This window comes from Cygnus atratus, chromosome 12 (assembly GCF_013377495.2).
Source record: "Cygnus atratus isolate AKBS03 ecotype Queensland, Australia chromosome 12, CAtr_DNAZoo_HiC_assembly, whole genome shotgun sequence".
Taxonomy (NCBI): Eukaryota; Metazoa; Chordata; class Aves; order Anseriformes; family Anatidae; genus Cygnus; species Cygnus atratus.
The window spans coordinates 1,073,843-1,091,314 of NC_066373.1; the positions used below are offsets into that span (position 1 = coordinate 1,073,843).

The 17,472-nt window shown below is 38.9% G+C and overlaps 1 protein-coding gene across 3 annotated transcripts in view; it reads right to left on the minus strand.

The window, feature by feature from the left end:
• NFAT5 (nuclear factor of activated T cells 5) overlaps positions 1–17,472 on the minus strand; it is a 58,108-nt gene that overhangs the window by 21,305 nt on the left and 19,331 nt on the right. For 2 of the 3 annotated variants that reach the window (XM_050713130.1, XM_035566219.2), the window contains exons 3-5: positions 7,677–8,235; positions 2,976–3,168; positions 435–625 (exon numbers count right to left, since the gene is read on the minus strand). In XM_050713130.1, the coding sequence (XP_050569087.1) occupies positions 435–625; positions 2,976–3,168; positions 7,677–8,235 (943 nt within the window). Of the gene's footprint in view, positions 1–434; positions 626–2,975; positions 3,169–7,676; positions 8,236–8,693; positions 8,756–10,511; positions 10,639–17,472 lie in introns of those variants that run through there. The other variant, XM_035566220.2, reaches the window with a different exon arrangement.

Consider the following 17,472-nt stretch of genomic DNA (forward strand, 5'->3'; position numbering starts at 1 on the left):
GGAACAAAGAGAAATGAGAAAACTCAGAATTTAGCCTCCACTATTCCCAACCTTTCTGGGCCCTAAAAGGATCTGAAGATCCCAACATTCGCCCTCCCTCTTCTGATTAGCCATTTCATACTTGCTAGAAGAGACAATCAATGGAAGCAGTGACGACTTCATAGTTCATGTAATGCTTGAATATGTGCATTATTCTTTAAACAGTACATAAAACTCCAATACAACGAAGTTCATTGAAAAAGCTATAGAAAAGGATGAGATTAAGCATTAAGCATAATAAGCTGAGAACATGGATTTAGAGGTTTATTACTCATGTAGCTTCACAAAGAGCCTGACGTGCTGAGATACTAAACAACCTAACTGAAAGAGGAAAGCCAGTTTCTGAAAACAAGCTAATAAATTAAAAAATATATATAATTAAAATAGCTACTCACGCAAGTGTCATATTGTTGCTAGGGTCCAGTCCAACCTCAATAACAGTAGTCCCCTCGATATCCACTTCTTTACAGGGAGTAGTGTTTCGCCCAGTAACTCTGCAGGCCTGGTAGAACCCGTGTGGTTTCACTCGGCCAGAGTCATTGCCCACGAATACCTGCAGCACCACCGGCTCGTTGTGACCTTCCAGCTGAAACACAGCAGCACGAATCGTATTTTGACTGACCAGCAATGCCTTTTAATTAAATCAGGAATATTTTATGCAGCTGAACTTGAAGCAAATCTGCTCCTAATGTTGCTGGAAACAATCCTAGGGAAGCATGATTTTTTTTAATCTAGTTTATAAACAAAAGATAATTAATGTTTTTAATCTTTTGTCATTTGCTCATCTATTGAAAGACAAATATGTCATTTAACACATGGTTGAAATGAATATATATACACATATATATATACACATAGTTAATTTTGGAGTTCTTAGCTGGTTTGCAAAAGAATTAGAAATACTACTAAGATCACAGTATGCCCCTCACATCCAAAAGGAGCCACTAGGTTACAGCAGGTAGGTGGGATACTAGGAAGTATGAAACCAAGCAAACATACAACAAAAAAAAAACTCTTGGCCTTTGTGTACTTGTTTTGTTTTTTTCCCCTACCCTTAGCTCAGATTTCCTGAAGATCCACTGACTCATTTTGACTGTCCAACTCAATTAGACTTATGTATGCAGGGTAGGAACTCGTTTGCCTACTGGTAAAGCAAGCTTGGGCTTCCCGGCATTCAGTAACATGAAACTCTTCCAAACAGAAAATTTTCTCTGACGGGTGCTAAAGGGAACTGGAAAAGGAATTAAAAGGAAGTTCACATGAACAAAGGCCCATTAAGAAAATCCACATAAACGAGCACTAAATCACCATAGCAACAGGAGTATATGAATGGATTCTTTTCTTAGGAAACTTTACTGGACTTCTGCATTACTGAAGAGGACCGAGTAAAGCGTTGGAGATGCTTGCAATGCTGTTGAACTGGACTTCAGAGATAAGTATATTTCTATACTCTGTCAGCACAAATTATTAAGGCTTGCATTGAAAACAAGTGTTCCTTTGTGGACCTGATAAATCAGCCTGGTCTGAACTGCTTTGCTGCTTTCTCAAAGTGGAATAACTAAAAAAAAAGTATTAGAGGAAATGTTTGGGTTTTTTTGGTATGGTAACAAATGTGGTTGTCTGCTTGCTTTGCCTGCTGGCCACCATCCTCGCAGTACAGCCAGGATGCTATTTGCCTTATTTCCAAGGAGCGCGCAATGCTGGCCTGTATTCATTTTGGTGCCCACTGTCACAATCATACTGTGATCAGTGCAACTTTTGTGATATTTGACATCAGTTCTTCTGCTTATCTCCAAGTACCGCATTACAGAAGGACCTGCAAATTCACATTCTGTACACCAGCAGACAAACTGTGAATGTTCTCCCTCTTGAGCAGGAATGTGAAAGACCTCTCTGTAACCTTCTTCCTCATGTTTCTCCTCCATTTGTAGCTCTTCCTCTTCATCTGGGCTTTGGTCCTCATCCCCTGAGGAACTCACAGCAACGCCCTCCTCAGCAACCTAGCAAGCCTGATCATGAGCAACTTTTCCCCTCTTTGAGTAAGGCAAATTATATCAGCTCCCCTCAAATAAAGCAAGACAGAGAAAGAAACAATGCTTGCTGGAGAAATCAGCTATGCAAGGCCTCCTGAACTGCCTGAACTGCTGACAGCATCTTCTCTTATCCAGATCTTTGCCCTTGATCAGAAGGATTAAAGGCATCATTCAGGCCTCTGTGCCGTGCATCCCTGCCTCAGAGCAAGTGACCAACACCACTTAAACTTACAGGTACCAAAGTCCATACAGGAAACAGGCTGCATCTGTTAAGCGTGCATACAACCGCTTCCTTTTTTCTTCCCCCATTCCCCAGTTCTACTAATCCACACATGCTTCACTCTACTGCTAACCATGAGCAGTAAGATCCATAACATATACCTCAGTTAACAGATCTTTGTGACTCTGCTTGAGAAACAGGTACTGAGTATGTGGATTCTGATACTTCTCATTAAAAAAAACAAACCACCTTTTACATGTCTTTTGGAACGAAACCTAGTTTTATATTCTTACCAGTAAGACATAATGACGACCCACTATCATCAGCCATTGAACAGTTACAGCATTTTGCTCTCCTACTTTTGTATGCTTCAAATGTCTACCTCTTCACACACAGTTCACCTAATTGTGAGTCTAACGGGATATGCATCACAGACGAGGTATCATTGCCTTGACATAACATTTCCTGCCTCCTGTAATTTTGTAATGCAGATAGATGTCTTTGTACTCAAAAGAAGAGAGACAGTACAGTTCTACAGCCTTTGCAGTAAAGAGATTGCAAGGTCTCTTCCCCTTCCGCTAAAAGTAGAAATTCTAGGTCTTATCTGAACTGAACCAGTTCCCATTCTACTAAAGTATCGCTTGGAAAGGAATCCCCGTATCACCTGATACTGAACAGCCTACCTTTACAGTTGGAAAACCTTGCTGTGTCCGGTCTTTCACTGAGCCTCGGCTGCCTTCAGTCAGATAACGAGCCCTGTGCTGGGTTTCCGGCTGTACCACTATCTTCAGCTCCTTCCCCTCACTTTTAGTTGGATACTGACCACACAACATTGGGGTCTTCTTCCCTCCAGCTCCTTTCTGGCTCTCTGGTGCTCTGAGAAGTCAAAGCAGACCATTAAAGACGTTATAAGCAGCTCGCCAATAAAAACAAATGAAATCACAGAAAAGCTACAAAAGTAAGGAGCGTGTATTAATGTACAGAAGATGCACGGTTGTGAGCAAACATGGGAATTCTCTTTCTCACAGAGAACGAAACCTGCAGGATGAAGAGGAATGGTGCTTCCCTGCCTCTTCCATCCAGTGCAACTGCTTTTCATAGAGTAAACATAAAGGAAGGGAAAAGCAATTAGCATTAAACTGCGTTAACAAATAGAAGCCTTACAACCTGCTGTTCTCAAAGTATATGATGCAGCTTGGTATTATTGGAATAAACTGCTTCACTTCTGTTAAAAATATACGTATGTAACACACACGCCGAATGGATTTAAGGTTAAATGATACTTCTTTAAATAGGAAAACAGCCTCATGCCTGTCTCCTCCTAAACATGTACATCCATGCAAACTCAAATACCAGTTTCCGTCAAAATTGATAAATTTATGTTCAAAACAGATTCGTTGTTGTAAAAGGCTCTGACAAAACTGCACAAATTTTAAAGTTGCAGTATATGCAAAAAGACTGTTTCTTTCCAGGTGCATACCTCAAGATGTACTGTACTTGTGATCAGTTCCATAATTAAAAGCTGAATAAAGAAGCCCTCCAAAGTATAATGTTACGTGGTCAATTCTTTAAAGCACAAGGGAAGATAACGCTTGATCCTGTACGGAGCAGGTTTCTATAATTATCCTGAAGTCCATCAAACCCATCTAACATTAACAAATGTAAACATGTCACAGCAAATGGGACAGGCAGAAAGAGCTAGATGAGTTTATGCAGAATGTAAATTCCTTTTTTTTTTGATCTACCAGAAAGTAGCTTTTAACTGTTAAAGACTGAAAAAAGCAGTTTTAAATCACAGCTGTGATCTGCTAAAAAACAAACAAAAAAAAGAATCCTGTTTCAATGTGCAACATGCAGAATTTATCCAGGTCCCAGCTGTCATGCTCTTACTTCCGCTAAACCTTCCAAAGTTTTTAATACAAGTAACACAGGGTTGTGATGTACGTTGGTGAGCTGTTATGAGGTTCGTGCTGCGCTTGAATTTCATTTTTCTCCCTGTTCCTGAGGGTTACTGATGGTTACGTGTGTCAGCACCCAGCGAGCCTACTGCTCGCGGCCTCAGGCTTGTCTCACGGCCTGCATCAGCCAGTAGCTGCGATGGGGCAGTCTGGAGGTTATAAAAACTAACACAATGTCAAGAAGTCCTGGTTACTCAGCCATAGTCAAGGTTAACAGGCTGGTTGAGAAGAAAAAAGCCATGTAAAAATATGCCATATTTTAGGAAAATAAAAGGAACATGCCTTCTTCAACTAGCACATACAAAACCTGCAATACACTAAATAAACTGCAGTTAACACCACTATGCTCTTTGCTTCTGTACAAGTTAAGCAAAAGCAGTGCTTGAATTTAAGCCTGTTAGATTATCACTTTCTCTGTACTTCCTGTCAGGACATTACTCCAATGGACTAGTAATTAAAGAGGAATACATTTACGAACTTTCAGTCAATGCCTTCTCTTTGTTCTCATTCAGAATTTTAAATCACTTGACTAAAGCCTATTAGCATCCCACAGGGAATCTGAAAAGGAATTTCAAAGAGCAACTTCAGCCACAACCACACAACCCCGTTATTCAGAACCCATGCTTCCTTCACCTCCATCAGGCAGGCTGCGACTGTAATTTCACTGGAATTAATGCAGCAGGTGGATTGCATATTCTGACCTTCTCATACTTGGGAATTCCAGCTAAACAAATTAATACAGAGGACTAAAGTACAAGATTTTGAAGGGTAAAGTCAGAGAGGCAGCCATTAAAATGAAATTCACTTTTAACGCTCAAAATACAGTTTTACCAGGGGGACATTGACACTTTGGCCTCTCCAGCACATCTTTGTGTTTTCCTGAAATTACTTCGCTCTTAAAACCCAAGTTCATTGTCAACACACTGACATTTTACACATTGTAGTATTTATCTAAAGAGATGACACCTAAAAATTATTTGGAAAATCTTGCCTTTAGAAACTTGAAGTAATTGTTATTTTCAGTCAGATTAGATGAACATGAAAGTAATTTTAAAGACTTCACCAGAATTTCTCAGTGCTTCCTTCTCAAATTATGAGGACTTATCATTTACACATCCTTTTAATTTAGTCAAAATATAATTCTAGTAGCCATGCACATACAAATAATAAAAATATTTCTCTCTCACACACACCCCTTTATTTATTAGCTTAATTGTTACCAGACAATGTCTCAAAGCTAGCACTTCTTTTCTAGAACAAAAACATAAATGGCAAAACCCACGATTCTCTTAAAATAGATTTCATGAGTTAACTTTTGTTTGGTCCTGCACTTGCATCAGGGCTGTTCCAAGTGAAGGCCTGAAAGTGAAAGCGAGACCAAGCATGACTGAAAGCTGAGAATCTTTGCTCTAAATCAATTCATCTGTTTTTAAAAGGCTTTCAGAAATGCTAAGGGTTTCCACAGGAATAAATTCTTTTTTCTATCTCTGAAAGCCAACTACAAGTCTCTTTTAAGACAAACTATTTCCGCATCACAAATTACCAAGTGTTCTTTCCTTGCTTTTTTCTTAAAGCCAGAAGTAAATGACCTTGCTTGGCTGAACTCCATCAGGCTGCAAAATTTAACAAAAATTTAAGTGACACTACTATAACTTGGAGTTGTCTGTAATCTAGAGTTGTAATACTAAATTTCTATATTCTAACTATAGAATTAGCTTTTCTAATACCTTAGATATTTCTTATTGCAAAGCTCTTATTTAAAAGGACAACTCTATTACATAGGATTTTGCTGTAGTTCAATCTAGCCTGTACACGAGACATTAAACATACATGCTTATCTAACCCTGTGTTCACTGAATCCTAATGCCAGTGTTGCAATGTTCATTGGTTAGTCCCTAGTATTTTGGGGAGTATTATAATCTTGTGATGTTTTAGATTGAGACCACATATACTGTTCCCAAGCTTACTAGATCTCCCATTTCTGTCCAGAATCGCAGAATTCTTGCCTCCCAATAGTTTCCTCCCTTTGTAACTGAGGGACTGAACTCCTTTGTGCTTGGTGGAAGCAGCTTCCTCGTTCCAAGCAAACATGTTAGTTTGCTTCCTAGGTTCTACCAAGGACGAACGTTTTACATCATTAAAATTTTCAGCTGCCAAAATAAGAGATGCTGGGCAACTTCAGTCAAGCTTAGAGCATTTGCTGTAAAGACACTTAAAACAAAAGACGAAGAAATAAAAACCCACCCAATTGTTGCTGTACAGGTTTGAGAGGAGGAGCAGGTGATAGTACCAACTCTTTGTTACCAGCTAGCTCCATCTTTCCAAATGATGTACCTAATAGAGCAGGAAGCAGCAGCACACTCTGGAGAGTTTCTCAGAATCACCTCACAGTGAAATTTTAAGTATGGAACTGCAATGACCCTGGGAATACAGACTCCAGGCTCTTTCCCTTTGGAATATGAGACATTCATACATAATCTCATTAGGCAAATTTTAATATTCACCATTACTGTGATTAATATCTGAACACACTACAAGCACATACGTAAAAAGTGAAACAAAATAGCCCCCCCCAAAAGAAAATAACCAAATCTATCCATTTGACCACCTTAAGAGTACTAAAAAAGCCAAAAGTTAAAAAAAAAAAAATAAAAATAAACACATATAATCACACTACTTTAAACTGATGGATATTTTCTCTTCAAGCAGCTACTGAAATGCATTTAGTGAACAGTGTGAAGTGGGAGAGATGAGAGACCACCACCCAGGCGTGCCCACATACAAACACACGCATGCACACAACCCAGAAGCACAGAGAGAAACAGGATTAGAGATTTATTTCTGAAAAAATCAAATACAGATGTGAATTCACAAGAAAAAACAAAATTTGGTTCACCATATAATCTTAACATTTTTATAAAAAAGTAAAGGATGCGTTAAATGATGAGAAATCTTAACAAGCCATTAACTTCTACTCCCATCACTCTCTCTATTTGATAAATAGAGAAAGAGACAAACAAGCAGGAAAAGTGCCCAGACTGAAATCCTCACATAAAATACTGCACAAACAGCAAGATTTAGGGTGCGTCCAGTCCACTTCTGCCTTGTGTTATTTTTTTACGTACAATAATGTTTCCATTGTCTTTTTATAAGGGGGATTGCACAATCTTTCAGGAATCTCACTTAAACAATAATACAGCCAAGCTCATCGATTCTGCGCCCAATTGTTATGGCAAAGTTTAGCTTTATCTTTAAAGATTAGCAACTCTAGTGAGAACTTATCATGGGCTAGAACACAAAACGGAATGGCAGAGAAGGGGAGAGATTTATGTGAGAACCTGAGTAGAACACTTGGCAGGAAGGGAGTTTTATTAGTTTGGTTTTACATATGGCGATAGAACTTTAAATAAAAATGCAGATACCAACCCATTTCCTGCTTTTGAGTTGCCTTTGCTGTCCGTGCTGAGCTGAGAAAGGACATAGTGAGGCGCTTTGGCACTGTCGGCATCAAATATATCCATGTTGGACTCTTCACAATCTCGACGTTTGATCCCTGGCCTCTGCTTTGGGTTTCGTTTGCGTGATTTACGTGGCACCTCAGTGTTATCATTGTAGGAACTGGTACTCATGTTACTGAAGTTGGAGGGTGAATCCTCCATCCACATACTGCAGCTCTGTTCTGATTCCAATCCACACCCCTCATCCTGGCAGGACATCCGACTGTTGTCCAGCAAGTCCTCAGGTGGTGGCGAGATGTACAGGACTGTGTGTCTCTTCGGCGTTGACTGCTGCTGCTGGACTGTGTTACTGGTTAACTGCTTTTCACTTACCCCTCGGTTACTTACCCCCACGGCTGAGGAGCAGCTCTCCACTTGCATAGCCTTGCTGTCGGTGACTGAGGTAGAGTAAATGGTAGGACTGGAAGAGGTGGTAAAGGAGCTGCAAGCACCGCCCATGGAGGAAGAGGAAGGAGCTGAAGAAGCATCTGCGGTGTACAATTTAGAAGTAAATACAAGACACCTGGTTCTGTGTGTGCTGGCTATAGCAGTCCCATTGAAGTGAAGCGATTAATGAACTGATTTCTTTCCCCCAAAAAGTATTTGGAATTTGGTACGTTTTGGAATGTAAATGCTTAAAGCAATACAGCCTAGCCAATATGGTACTTTGGAAATGTCCAAATATGACTGAATGCATTGTGCTGTAATCAACTTTTTTAAAACTTTACATTAATTCATAAAAATGGCTGCAAGTAAACAGAATTTTCATTGCCTCAGCTGGACTACTTATTTGTGTATAAGCCATTTCATCTAAAATAATGGAAGCCCCAATCAAAATGTTTATAATCCACATTCAATGCCAATTAAACCATTTATTATTGGATTTTTTTTGTTTTGAAAAGACGGGACTGTGCTTAGCCACGAAATATTAAAATAAGTTTCTAACCTATGAAGCAGAGAACTACAGGTCATTTTTAATGCAGACACTCCCTGCTTCAGAGGCAAATCCTGGAATAAAAATATGAGAAAATAAATGAGAAAAGAGCTGCTGATTATTCCATCATAAATGAGAAATAAACTATAAAATCAACTGAGTTGGTAGGCAAAATGGAACTGGTATCAGTCACTACGATAGAGCTATTTACTTTCCAGGTTCAAAACAGGGTTGAAATAGCTGTATTGATGACATACTGATACAAAACAACATGAAGTTTCTGTAATTTGACTCAGTCTCTGAGGTTCTACATCAGACTTCTCTCAGTCTTCATTAGCTGAGTCCCCTAAGCATACAGGGGCCGCTTGGGAGAGACCTCTAAAATAATTCATATTAAGCAGGATATTTTAAACATGATTGTGACCTCTCCAGAAGCCCCACAGATCAATCTGGTTTAGAAATACAAAAGGCAGCTAATTCTTTAAAACAAAATCCTGAAGATTTCTGAAAAGCAGCATAATCATTTCCACCGGAGAATTTTAATGGACTTTTAAAAGAATTTTAAATCAGTTGAAAATGTAGGCTAAAATGTTTGAGAGGAAGTGCTACGAAGGACAAACATAGCTCTTAAATTTATATCAGCTGTAGTTCACTAAGGAATAATTAAGTTTCATATACAGATTTTAACTTACTAGGGGAGAGGCCACTTTACTACTGCACTGCTAACCACACCTTATGCAATCAACAAGAACTGTAGAAAGAATCTAATTTTGCAAACAATAGGTAATAATACAGTATGTTTGCTCAGCTAGTTACTGCTGTAGTAGAGGTAATACCTGTTATGATAAGAAACAAGATCCTTTCTTTTTTTTGTTGACTTTTTAAAATCCAAGTTACTACATAGAACTGTCACCTCTAAAAAGGTTTAGACATAGCTGAACTATTTTATCAAGTTTAAGCTACTTAAAAGTAACATAATAAAGTATATTCAGTACGATATAAATATTTAACTAGCAGCAAAATTTAGCAAACCTTCCTATCAACCAATCTACTTGTTATTAACAGGGGTTACCCATGGCTGATGACAAAGACTGTTTAAAAAGGTATTGGTTTCTTACAGCTTTTCTGTGCTAAATGAACTTAAAAGTAAACCTAAACTCTTTCAGAATGGAGTCAAGTAAAATACAGCGGTCATTGCAGTTCATCAAAAAATCTATTCTGCCTTCACCTGCATAAGAAGTCCCTTCCTCAAACCTCCCAGAGAACCAGGAGCAATGAATGATACCAGTTCCATTTTCCAGTTTGTTTTTTGGCAAATATAGTGGCTGAAATTGGAGAATTCAGTCACTTTGAACTGCATTCCAATTTAAAGGCAAATTTATCCTTTCTATATCATGCATTAATGCAATGCTTTTTTCAAAAACACTTACAGGATTGGCAAAAACTATTAAATCTAGATATTAATTTCAGTGACAACAGGAGCTGATTTGCAGCCACTTTGAGTTGAGATAGATTGTTGCTATTTGTGATGATTACTTTTTTTTTAAATAGAATTAGTTTCCATTCATTAGAAAGAAATGCAAATATGCAACGTGCGTACAGCATATATGCTGCACGCAAATGTTTGTTAACTGAATACACGGAGCCCACAGCAGCGACGCTGCAGAGCTGGATTGATGTCTAGCAGTACTTCCCCTAGTTAAAGAAAAAAATCATTTCTATTTTTTTTTAAACAGATGAAACTGAGCATCACGTACATGACGATGCAGTGTATGTGGATCTCATGTTTTCCTGTCTGTGACAAAGACTGACAAACAAATAATTACGTACGTTGAACCAGGTAGCAGGGCTCTAGAATTGGAAGACATTTCCTCCTCTATAGAGAGCTTAGTATCAAGGATTCTCTTTTCGCAGCAAATACTGCAAAAGTTTTAGAAAGGTTTTTTTTGGAAGATCGGTAAGAAAAACTTAGTCACGTTCATACGCAGGTCTGCATTGGAACAGGTCTGCCAAACACTGAGCACAGCCTGCGTATCAAGTGGCTCCATGCATATCCTCTCCAGAAATGCAACAGCTGCACTTTTGCTTCACTTTCCTAGAAAAAAAATAATCACTAAACAAAATACTTTCAGTATAAAGCTAAAACAGCTGCTAACATTATTTTAAGGTGCAGCATTTAGCAACATTGCTATCATTATAGCTACCAGGTTCCCAAAACAATTTCTCCTCCAGCTTTTTTCCTAGAAGTTAAAATAAAAGACCGTGGATGAACATATGTGGTTTTCCTTTATGAAGATAAGGAGGAAACAATTACTGTCCTTTATGCACTGGTTACACTCTCCTCCACTTGTACATCCCAGTGTATCAATAAAATTAAATCACGGAAACATTAGTATCAAGCTGGAGAATAATGGCAAGAAAACCCCTCTTTAGCCATACATCTTTTCAAATGAGTGTCACTGCCATCCACAAACATGCACGTGTTAAAGCATGTGCAGGCCAGCGCTTTCTCCATCATAACTAACGACACGTGAGAACGTATGGCAAATATTAAAGGCGATGAAACGAGCTGGCTGTATCAGAATAGCCAAATACAAAATGTAAAATATATCTGGGGGGAGAAATTAATAATTGCTTTATGAATATTTTAAGTCACACAAATACTGAAAAAAATTAATAAAATTTGTGTTTTTTTTCACAGGGTCTGCAGTCCTTTATCCGACTCATTGTCCTTTGAGCTACTAAATAAGTAAATGGGATCAACCAAGTAAGAACTCAGAAAAGTTACTACAATGAAAAAAAACACTCCGTCTTTTACATGGCTCCCATTTTGTTGTATCAGTTTACTCTAAAGCCTGTGACTACACATGCGTATCTGACACCCAAAGGAGATCTCTTGGTTGAATATGCTACAGTCCAAAGAAGTTTATTCTACAGTTTTCAGTAATTCAGTTTGACTGGCATTGTTTTAGAAGGTGAAAGCATTTTGCTTTTCCTGTTTTTGAGGAAGGAATTTTTCCCCAACACACAGAAAATAACCCAAATATAACCAGTGGGCATTCGGGCTGATGGCTACACCTGGCTGCACGGGAAGCGAACACACCTCGCACGTTTTGTGTCGCTGAGATTTGCTTTCTCAGACACCTCAGGGGTTGTTACAGGTGGCTCTTTCACTTGCAGTTTAACAGTGCTTCCAGTGACAAACATATAGTTTGAATGAGCACGCACATTTTGAAATTTAAGACTGATATAATATTTTAACACAATTCCAAAACAAAAATCGCTTTCAGAGCACCAGCACTGAACGTAAGCCAAGTGCATGTTATGGCCAGTACACAGCCACAGTGCTATAAATGAAATACACACCAGCCTCACAAGGCTGTGGGTTTATTTCTTTTTTTTTTTTTTTTTTTTAACAAAAAGTGAGAGAGACAAAAGAAAACTACTTCCCTGTTAAATTAACCTTGATCACTGTGGAAACTAAACCTCCTGAATCCACTGCTTGCCACCTCTATGCCACGTAAGACAGCTGAAAGAACTATTTCAGAATTTGTTGCCTGTCTTACCAGTTTTTCTTATCTCAGCTAGATAGAATGATATCAAATAGTTCAATATAAGGAATTTCTCATTCTGTTTTGGACATCATAATTTGCACATCAATAATAAGTAACTCTGCAATATGTAAATGAAAGACAAAATAACCAAGAGCTAACAAACTACCTGGCCAGTGTCGGAGTTGAGAATGCAAAGAACTAATTACTCCGCACTACTCCTAGGAAGACCAAGTTTCAAAGAAATTTCAGTTGTTCATGATACCAGTCATTTGTACATTTGCTTCCCAGAAAGCCTAAAAAGGGGCCTTCTGCTCCCATACATTTCCTTTATTTTCAGGCAGTGAACAAAATTATATTCACAACCAAGAGATTGCATAATTCAAGTTTCTTTCTGAAAACAAAAAGCAGGCAGTGGCAGAAGGGATGCAACACGCATGTGGCACGAATGCATGCTGCTAAAAATCACAGGCTACTTAAGCATGAGAAACTAAGGGAACACATAGCAAAGAGCATCCCCATCAGCAAATTAGCGCATTCTTTTTCTTTCAATAACAAGCTATTGTATAAAGAAAATTTATTACCTCCTGAATTGCCAGCTAAGGCAGTGACATATATTTCTACATCCTATTATCTTGTGAAGTCAAACAAGGCATTCAGCCTTTTAAAAAATGTCTGAAAAGGAGAAAAAAAACACTGCTTGGCATTGAGGGAGTCTTGTCTTTGGCTAAAACTCACACAGAGCCAATCTTGAAATCCTTGTTCAGTCTTTCCAAGGAGATCCTTCCATATAACAGGGATTACCCAATCTTCCCAAAGAAGCAGTGTCCTAATGACGTCTTTTTTTTGATTGCAGCTAGAGTGCAAAGCAACTTATTTCCCAGACTGGAAAGCTCAAGATTGAAAATTAATGCAAATAAACTGGAGATATTTGGGGTTTTACAAGTCTTCCTGCTACCTGTGCACAAACAGCCAGGACTAGCAAAGGGCCATTGAAGGACTTGTCTTTTTCTAGCTTGCATCCTATGCGATCCACTATGGTATTTCAGGGAACAATTAAGCATCAAAAACCTCACCACACATGGTGTGGTTTGAGTCATTTATAAGTCCACTATGTGGAATATGCCTCTTTATTAAATTTGTTCACTTATGTAATGTGTCGTGTTTTTATAAGAATTTTGTGTTAATTTGTTTATTCACAGAACCACTGGACGCAGGAGAACAAGTTCAGAACAAAAACAGAAGGATACTATGTGCAAAATTTCCAGCGTCAACCCTTGCATTGCCAAAGGCTTTACAGATAAAAACCAGAACTTACAAAGTGGCTGCAAACCTGCTTTCAACACCTCACATGCCAAACTTGGGGTTCTACATTTCTTCTTCTTGTATTACTGATGTAAAGTCAAAAACTTTTCCAAAAAGAGTTTAGTTTCAAATCAGTATCAATCCACTATTTAGAAACAAAACAAAAAAAAGAAAAAAAAGAAAAAAGGAAAAAAGAAAGAAAGAAAAGAGACTTATGAAGAAGTCTGAAAACAAGACCGACCTATACCCTGGGTGAGATTGGATGGGTTAAGTGTCTCTGGCACTATTTGTCTTCACTATTGACAGACACTGTCACACAACCCACCACACGATGCCTGTCTCTGAATGGCGAAGCTAGAATGCAAGTTAAGTGTATTAATAGAGAAAAAAAAACTAGCATCCCAGCAAATATAATAAAGCAATCCAATTCACCAGTTATTAAAAAACACTCAGATTCAAGATAGGTAGGTTAATTTAATTTACATTAAGCCCAACAGTGTAAATTCCCCTTACATTCGCATGCTGAACCAAGCAGTGCATTATAATTTGGGTGAATACATCAATCTGTTTTTATTACCAATGACATCCATTATTCAATTAGCAGCAAGTTCAGGTATCTCAGCAGAACCTCTGGGAGCAGCTCGGACCCAGCAGTCCCGTTTAGCTCGGGTCCCTCCCAGCTCGGAGCCAGGCAAGGCAGAACTCTAGGCCCCCTCAGCTGCTCTCTGCAAGCTCTCACCTGTCTGTCCCTCAGCTCCCTCCACAGCCCACTGCCCTAAAAGAGCAACTGTACAATGATATCATGACTGATGGGTCCAACAAAGAACACTTCACATTAGGAAATGGCCTCTCTTGTTCTTTAGGTCCATGGTCATTTTTTTCTCTAATGACTTAAGAACTCCTCTTGGCCTTCAGGAAGTCTTTGATGCCGGTACTGCAAGTGCCCAAACAGAAGCACGTCACGGTTGTTCTCCTTTTACCCTTCTCTTACTTGTTTTTTCATTATTTATTAAGGAACAAGAATTTCTCCTGTCACAAGCATTTCTCGAGCCCTTTTGACGTAAGAATAGGAGCCACTCAGTGTAAGAATTTGCCATCCAAAATCTCTCAGAACAATAGAACAGCTTGTGTCTGAGTCAGTATTCTGGAAAAAATGGGGCTTACTGGCTCTGTGAGACTCAGGAAGACTGAAAACAAACTTTAATTAGAAAAAAAGAAGATCTGGGGTATATCTATGCAATCCTCACGTGCAGTTATCAGCAGGCTCTGCTCCACACAGAGCAGCAGACGCGCTCAGTGCGCGCACAGCCCCACAGGACTCCAGTGCTTTAACTGAAGTTACAGAGAACACACCTAAAAAGTTTCCATGAAACGGAAACGATCAGAGAAACCTTCTTTCCTCGGCACTCCCCAGGGATGAATGCTCACCCACAGCAGCGATGAAGGAGCCTCCCCCCTGCCCCTGCGGCAGCCCCTCGGGGCGCGCGGGTTCCTGAAAACAAACTGGTTCGGAGGCATTAGTGCCGACAACCAGAGCGGCCTGGGCACTGCACCAGGACACGGCAGCAGGAAGGTGAATTTCTAGAGCATTATGGTCCGGCTTAGATTAATTCCGCAAGAAAGAAGCGTTTGGCACAAGCGAGAGAAGCGCACGGCGGACAGCCGTCCCTGGAAGACATCCTCCAGGAGGTGACAGGAAGGCGCTTCCAGCCGGGAGGGGGTGGGAAGGGGAAGGGAACGGCCTACAAAGAAATGGAAGTTTTTACAGTCATTGGAGATCGACTACAAAGAAGAATCTTTCTTTTCCTGATCATTTGTTTACATCATGTAATTATAAGCCCAGGAAAACAGAATTCGTAGTGGCACTCGTATCCCCTTTGAAATTTCTGGTAATTATTTCTGTATCAACAGGAAAAACTGACTAATGACACTAGGAAGGATGACAAACCAAGAAAATATTTTCATTAAAAATAAAAAATTAAGAAGTCTAACTATTCGAGAACAAAACATGTCTTCATTTTGAAGCTGTATTAGAATATCTAGCTTGGAAATGATGTAAAAAGGTTTATCTTCTCAGGGGAAAATGACCCATATCCTTAGCGCTTGGTCTCTACCCTGCAGGTAATCCAAATATTTTTAATCCATTTTGCTACAGTAGCGATTTAGAAGCAAAGCTTTATTTTCATAATTAAAATGACCAGAAACACTTATACCAAGTACTTCAGTTACTGCTCTGACCAAAAAAGCAAATTACTTCTATTTGGGACAAGTAGTTTGTCCCTTTACTTAAAAGGGATACAAAATTGGAACAAAAAGGTAAAATTTCTTTATTTAATAAATATTTCCTAGGATACAAACCTAAGCCAGAAAAATTCAATACATAACAGTTTAACTGTATCTAAATGTGAAGAATGCAAAAAGTGTTCAGTAAACACATTTCAAGGGCAAAAAAAAATCTTCTCCCCTTTTGTTACACCGCCACCACTCTTCGTGAATTCAATTTCAGATAAGAACTGGAAAATGTCAGAATGGAAACAACACAGGAAATAATATCCTGAAGAGCAATACGAAAATATGGAAGGATATATTTGCCTCTGGTAAATGGAGAGCAGCATAAGAGATCACCAACAAGCTGAAGAAGCTCATTCCAAAACTCTGCTACAGAAAGAAGGAGCAGATGATAAGAAGATGCAACAGTTCTTTTCACTGAGGCTCTGAAGGTTTGAGCATTCTTGTCACTGGAAATAAAAGATGAATATGCAACACTTGTTTAAAGTACATGGCTGAAAATGCTTTGGAATCATCACCAAAAGACAAGAACAAGGTGTTGACCTACTAACTAGAAAGACACCTTCGAGGAAGGACTTGAATTAGCAGTTTGAATTTTAAGCATTTGAAGTACTTGTTCAGTCTTGATCAACAGGGGAAAAAAAAAATCAGTCAGCCTTTACAAGCAACTGAAAAGAATCGGGCATCCCTCCTTACAACTGGAGCTTAAAAGACTGTGCAGAAGGCGTTATTAAAGCCTCAGCCACACTTATTTCATGTAAGAAGTCTCCAGCCACAGCTTACAATGATATTTCTCAACAGGACACCTTCATGTAGTTCAAGAGTCTGTAAGATGATTCATATTTAATGTGTTCATGGAACTGCACCAGGCAAAGTCCTCTTTTTCCTGTCCCCTGAACAAAGACATTTGTAATGCACACAGCAAGCAGAGAGAACAGTTTCTAGGAGTAAAACCAAATCCTTTCCCTCCTTTCCACTTTCCAGAAGTCTAACAGAATTAAAGCTTGAGATAGCAGCTTAGGTTGCGAACATCACAGCTCAAAATCCTAGAGTTCTATTAAATTATACTTGCCTGATTGTTATTCAGAGGGTGGGTAATAGCCCTTTTGTCTGGATTAATGAATATGAGATACACATTCATTAACAAGTTAATGAATCCAATCAGCAACATTCCATTTTAATACCTGTAAAGATGTTCTGTAAATTGCAAGACATATTTCAAAATGGAAGAACTAGAAGTCTGCCCCTGCAAGGTCATCATAGCTAAAAAACAGCCCACCCTGCTCCTCCAAAAAAACTAGGAAGTTAACTGCAGCAATATATATCTCTTAACCATAATGGTATTTTTATGGAACAAAACCCCACAGCAAAGTGCCTGACAGAAAAGCCTCAAGTATGTTGAATTTCAGCCAGACACTATCTTATTCTGTGTCCTGGGAAGCAGAGAAAAAACTCTGTTAACTATTACAGGAGTAGTTAAAAAAATAAAAAAAATAAAGTGCCCCATCACTTAATATCACTCCCTCTAATGTAATCCTCTCATTATGAAGAGTAAACATATGTGTTATTGACTTCTAGATGCACTGTGCTAGCAGCATTTCAAATTAGCCCTTCCTTTAAAAAGCGAGAGTAAATGAGATTACCTA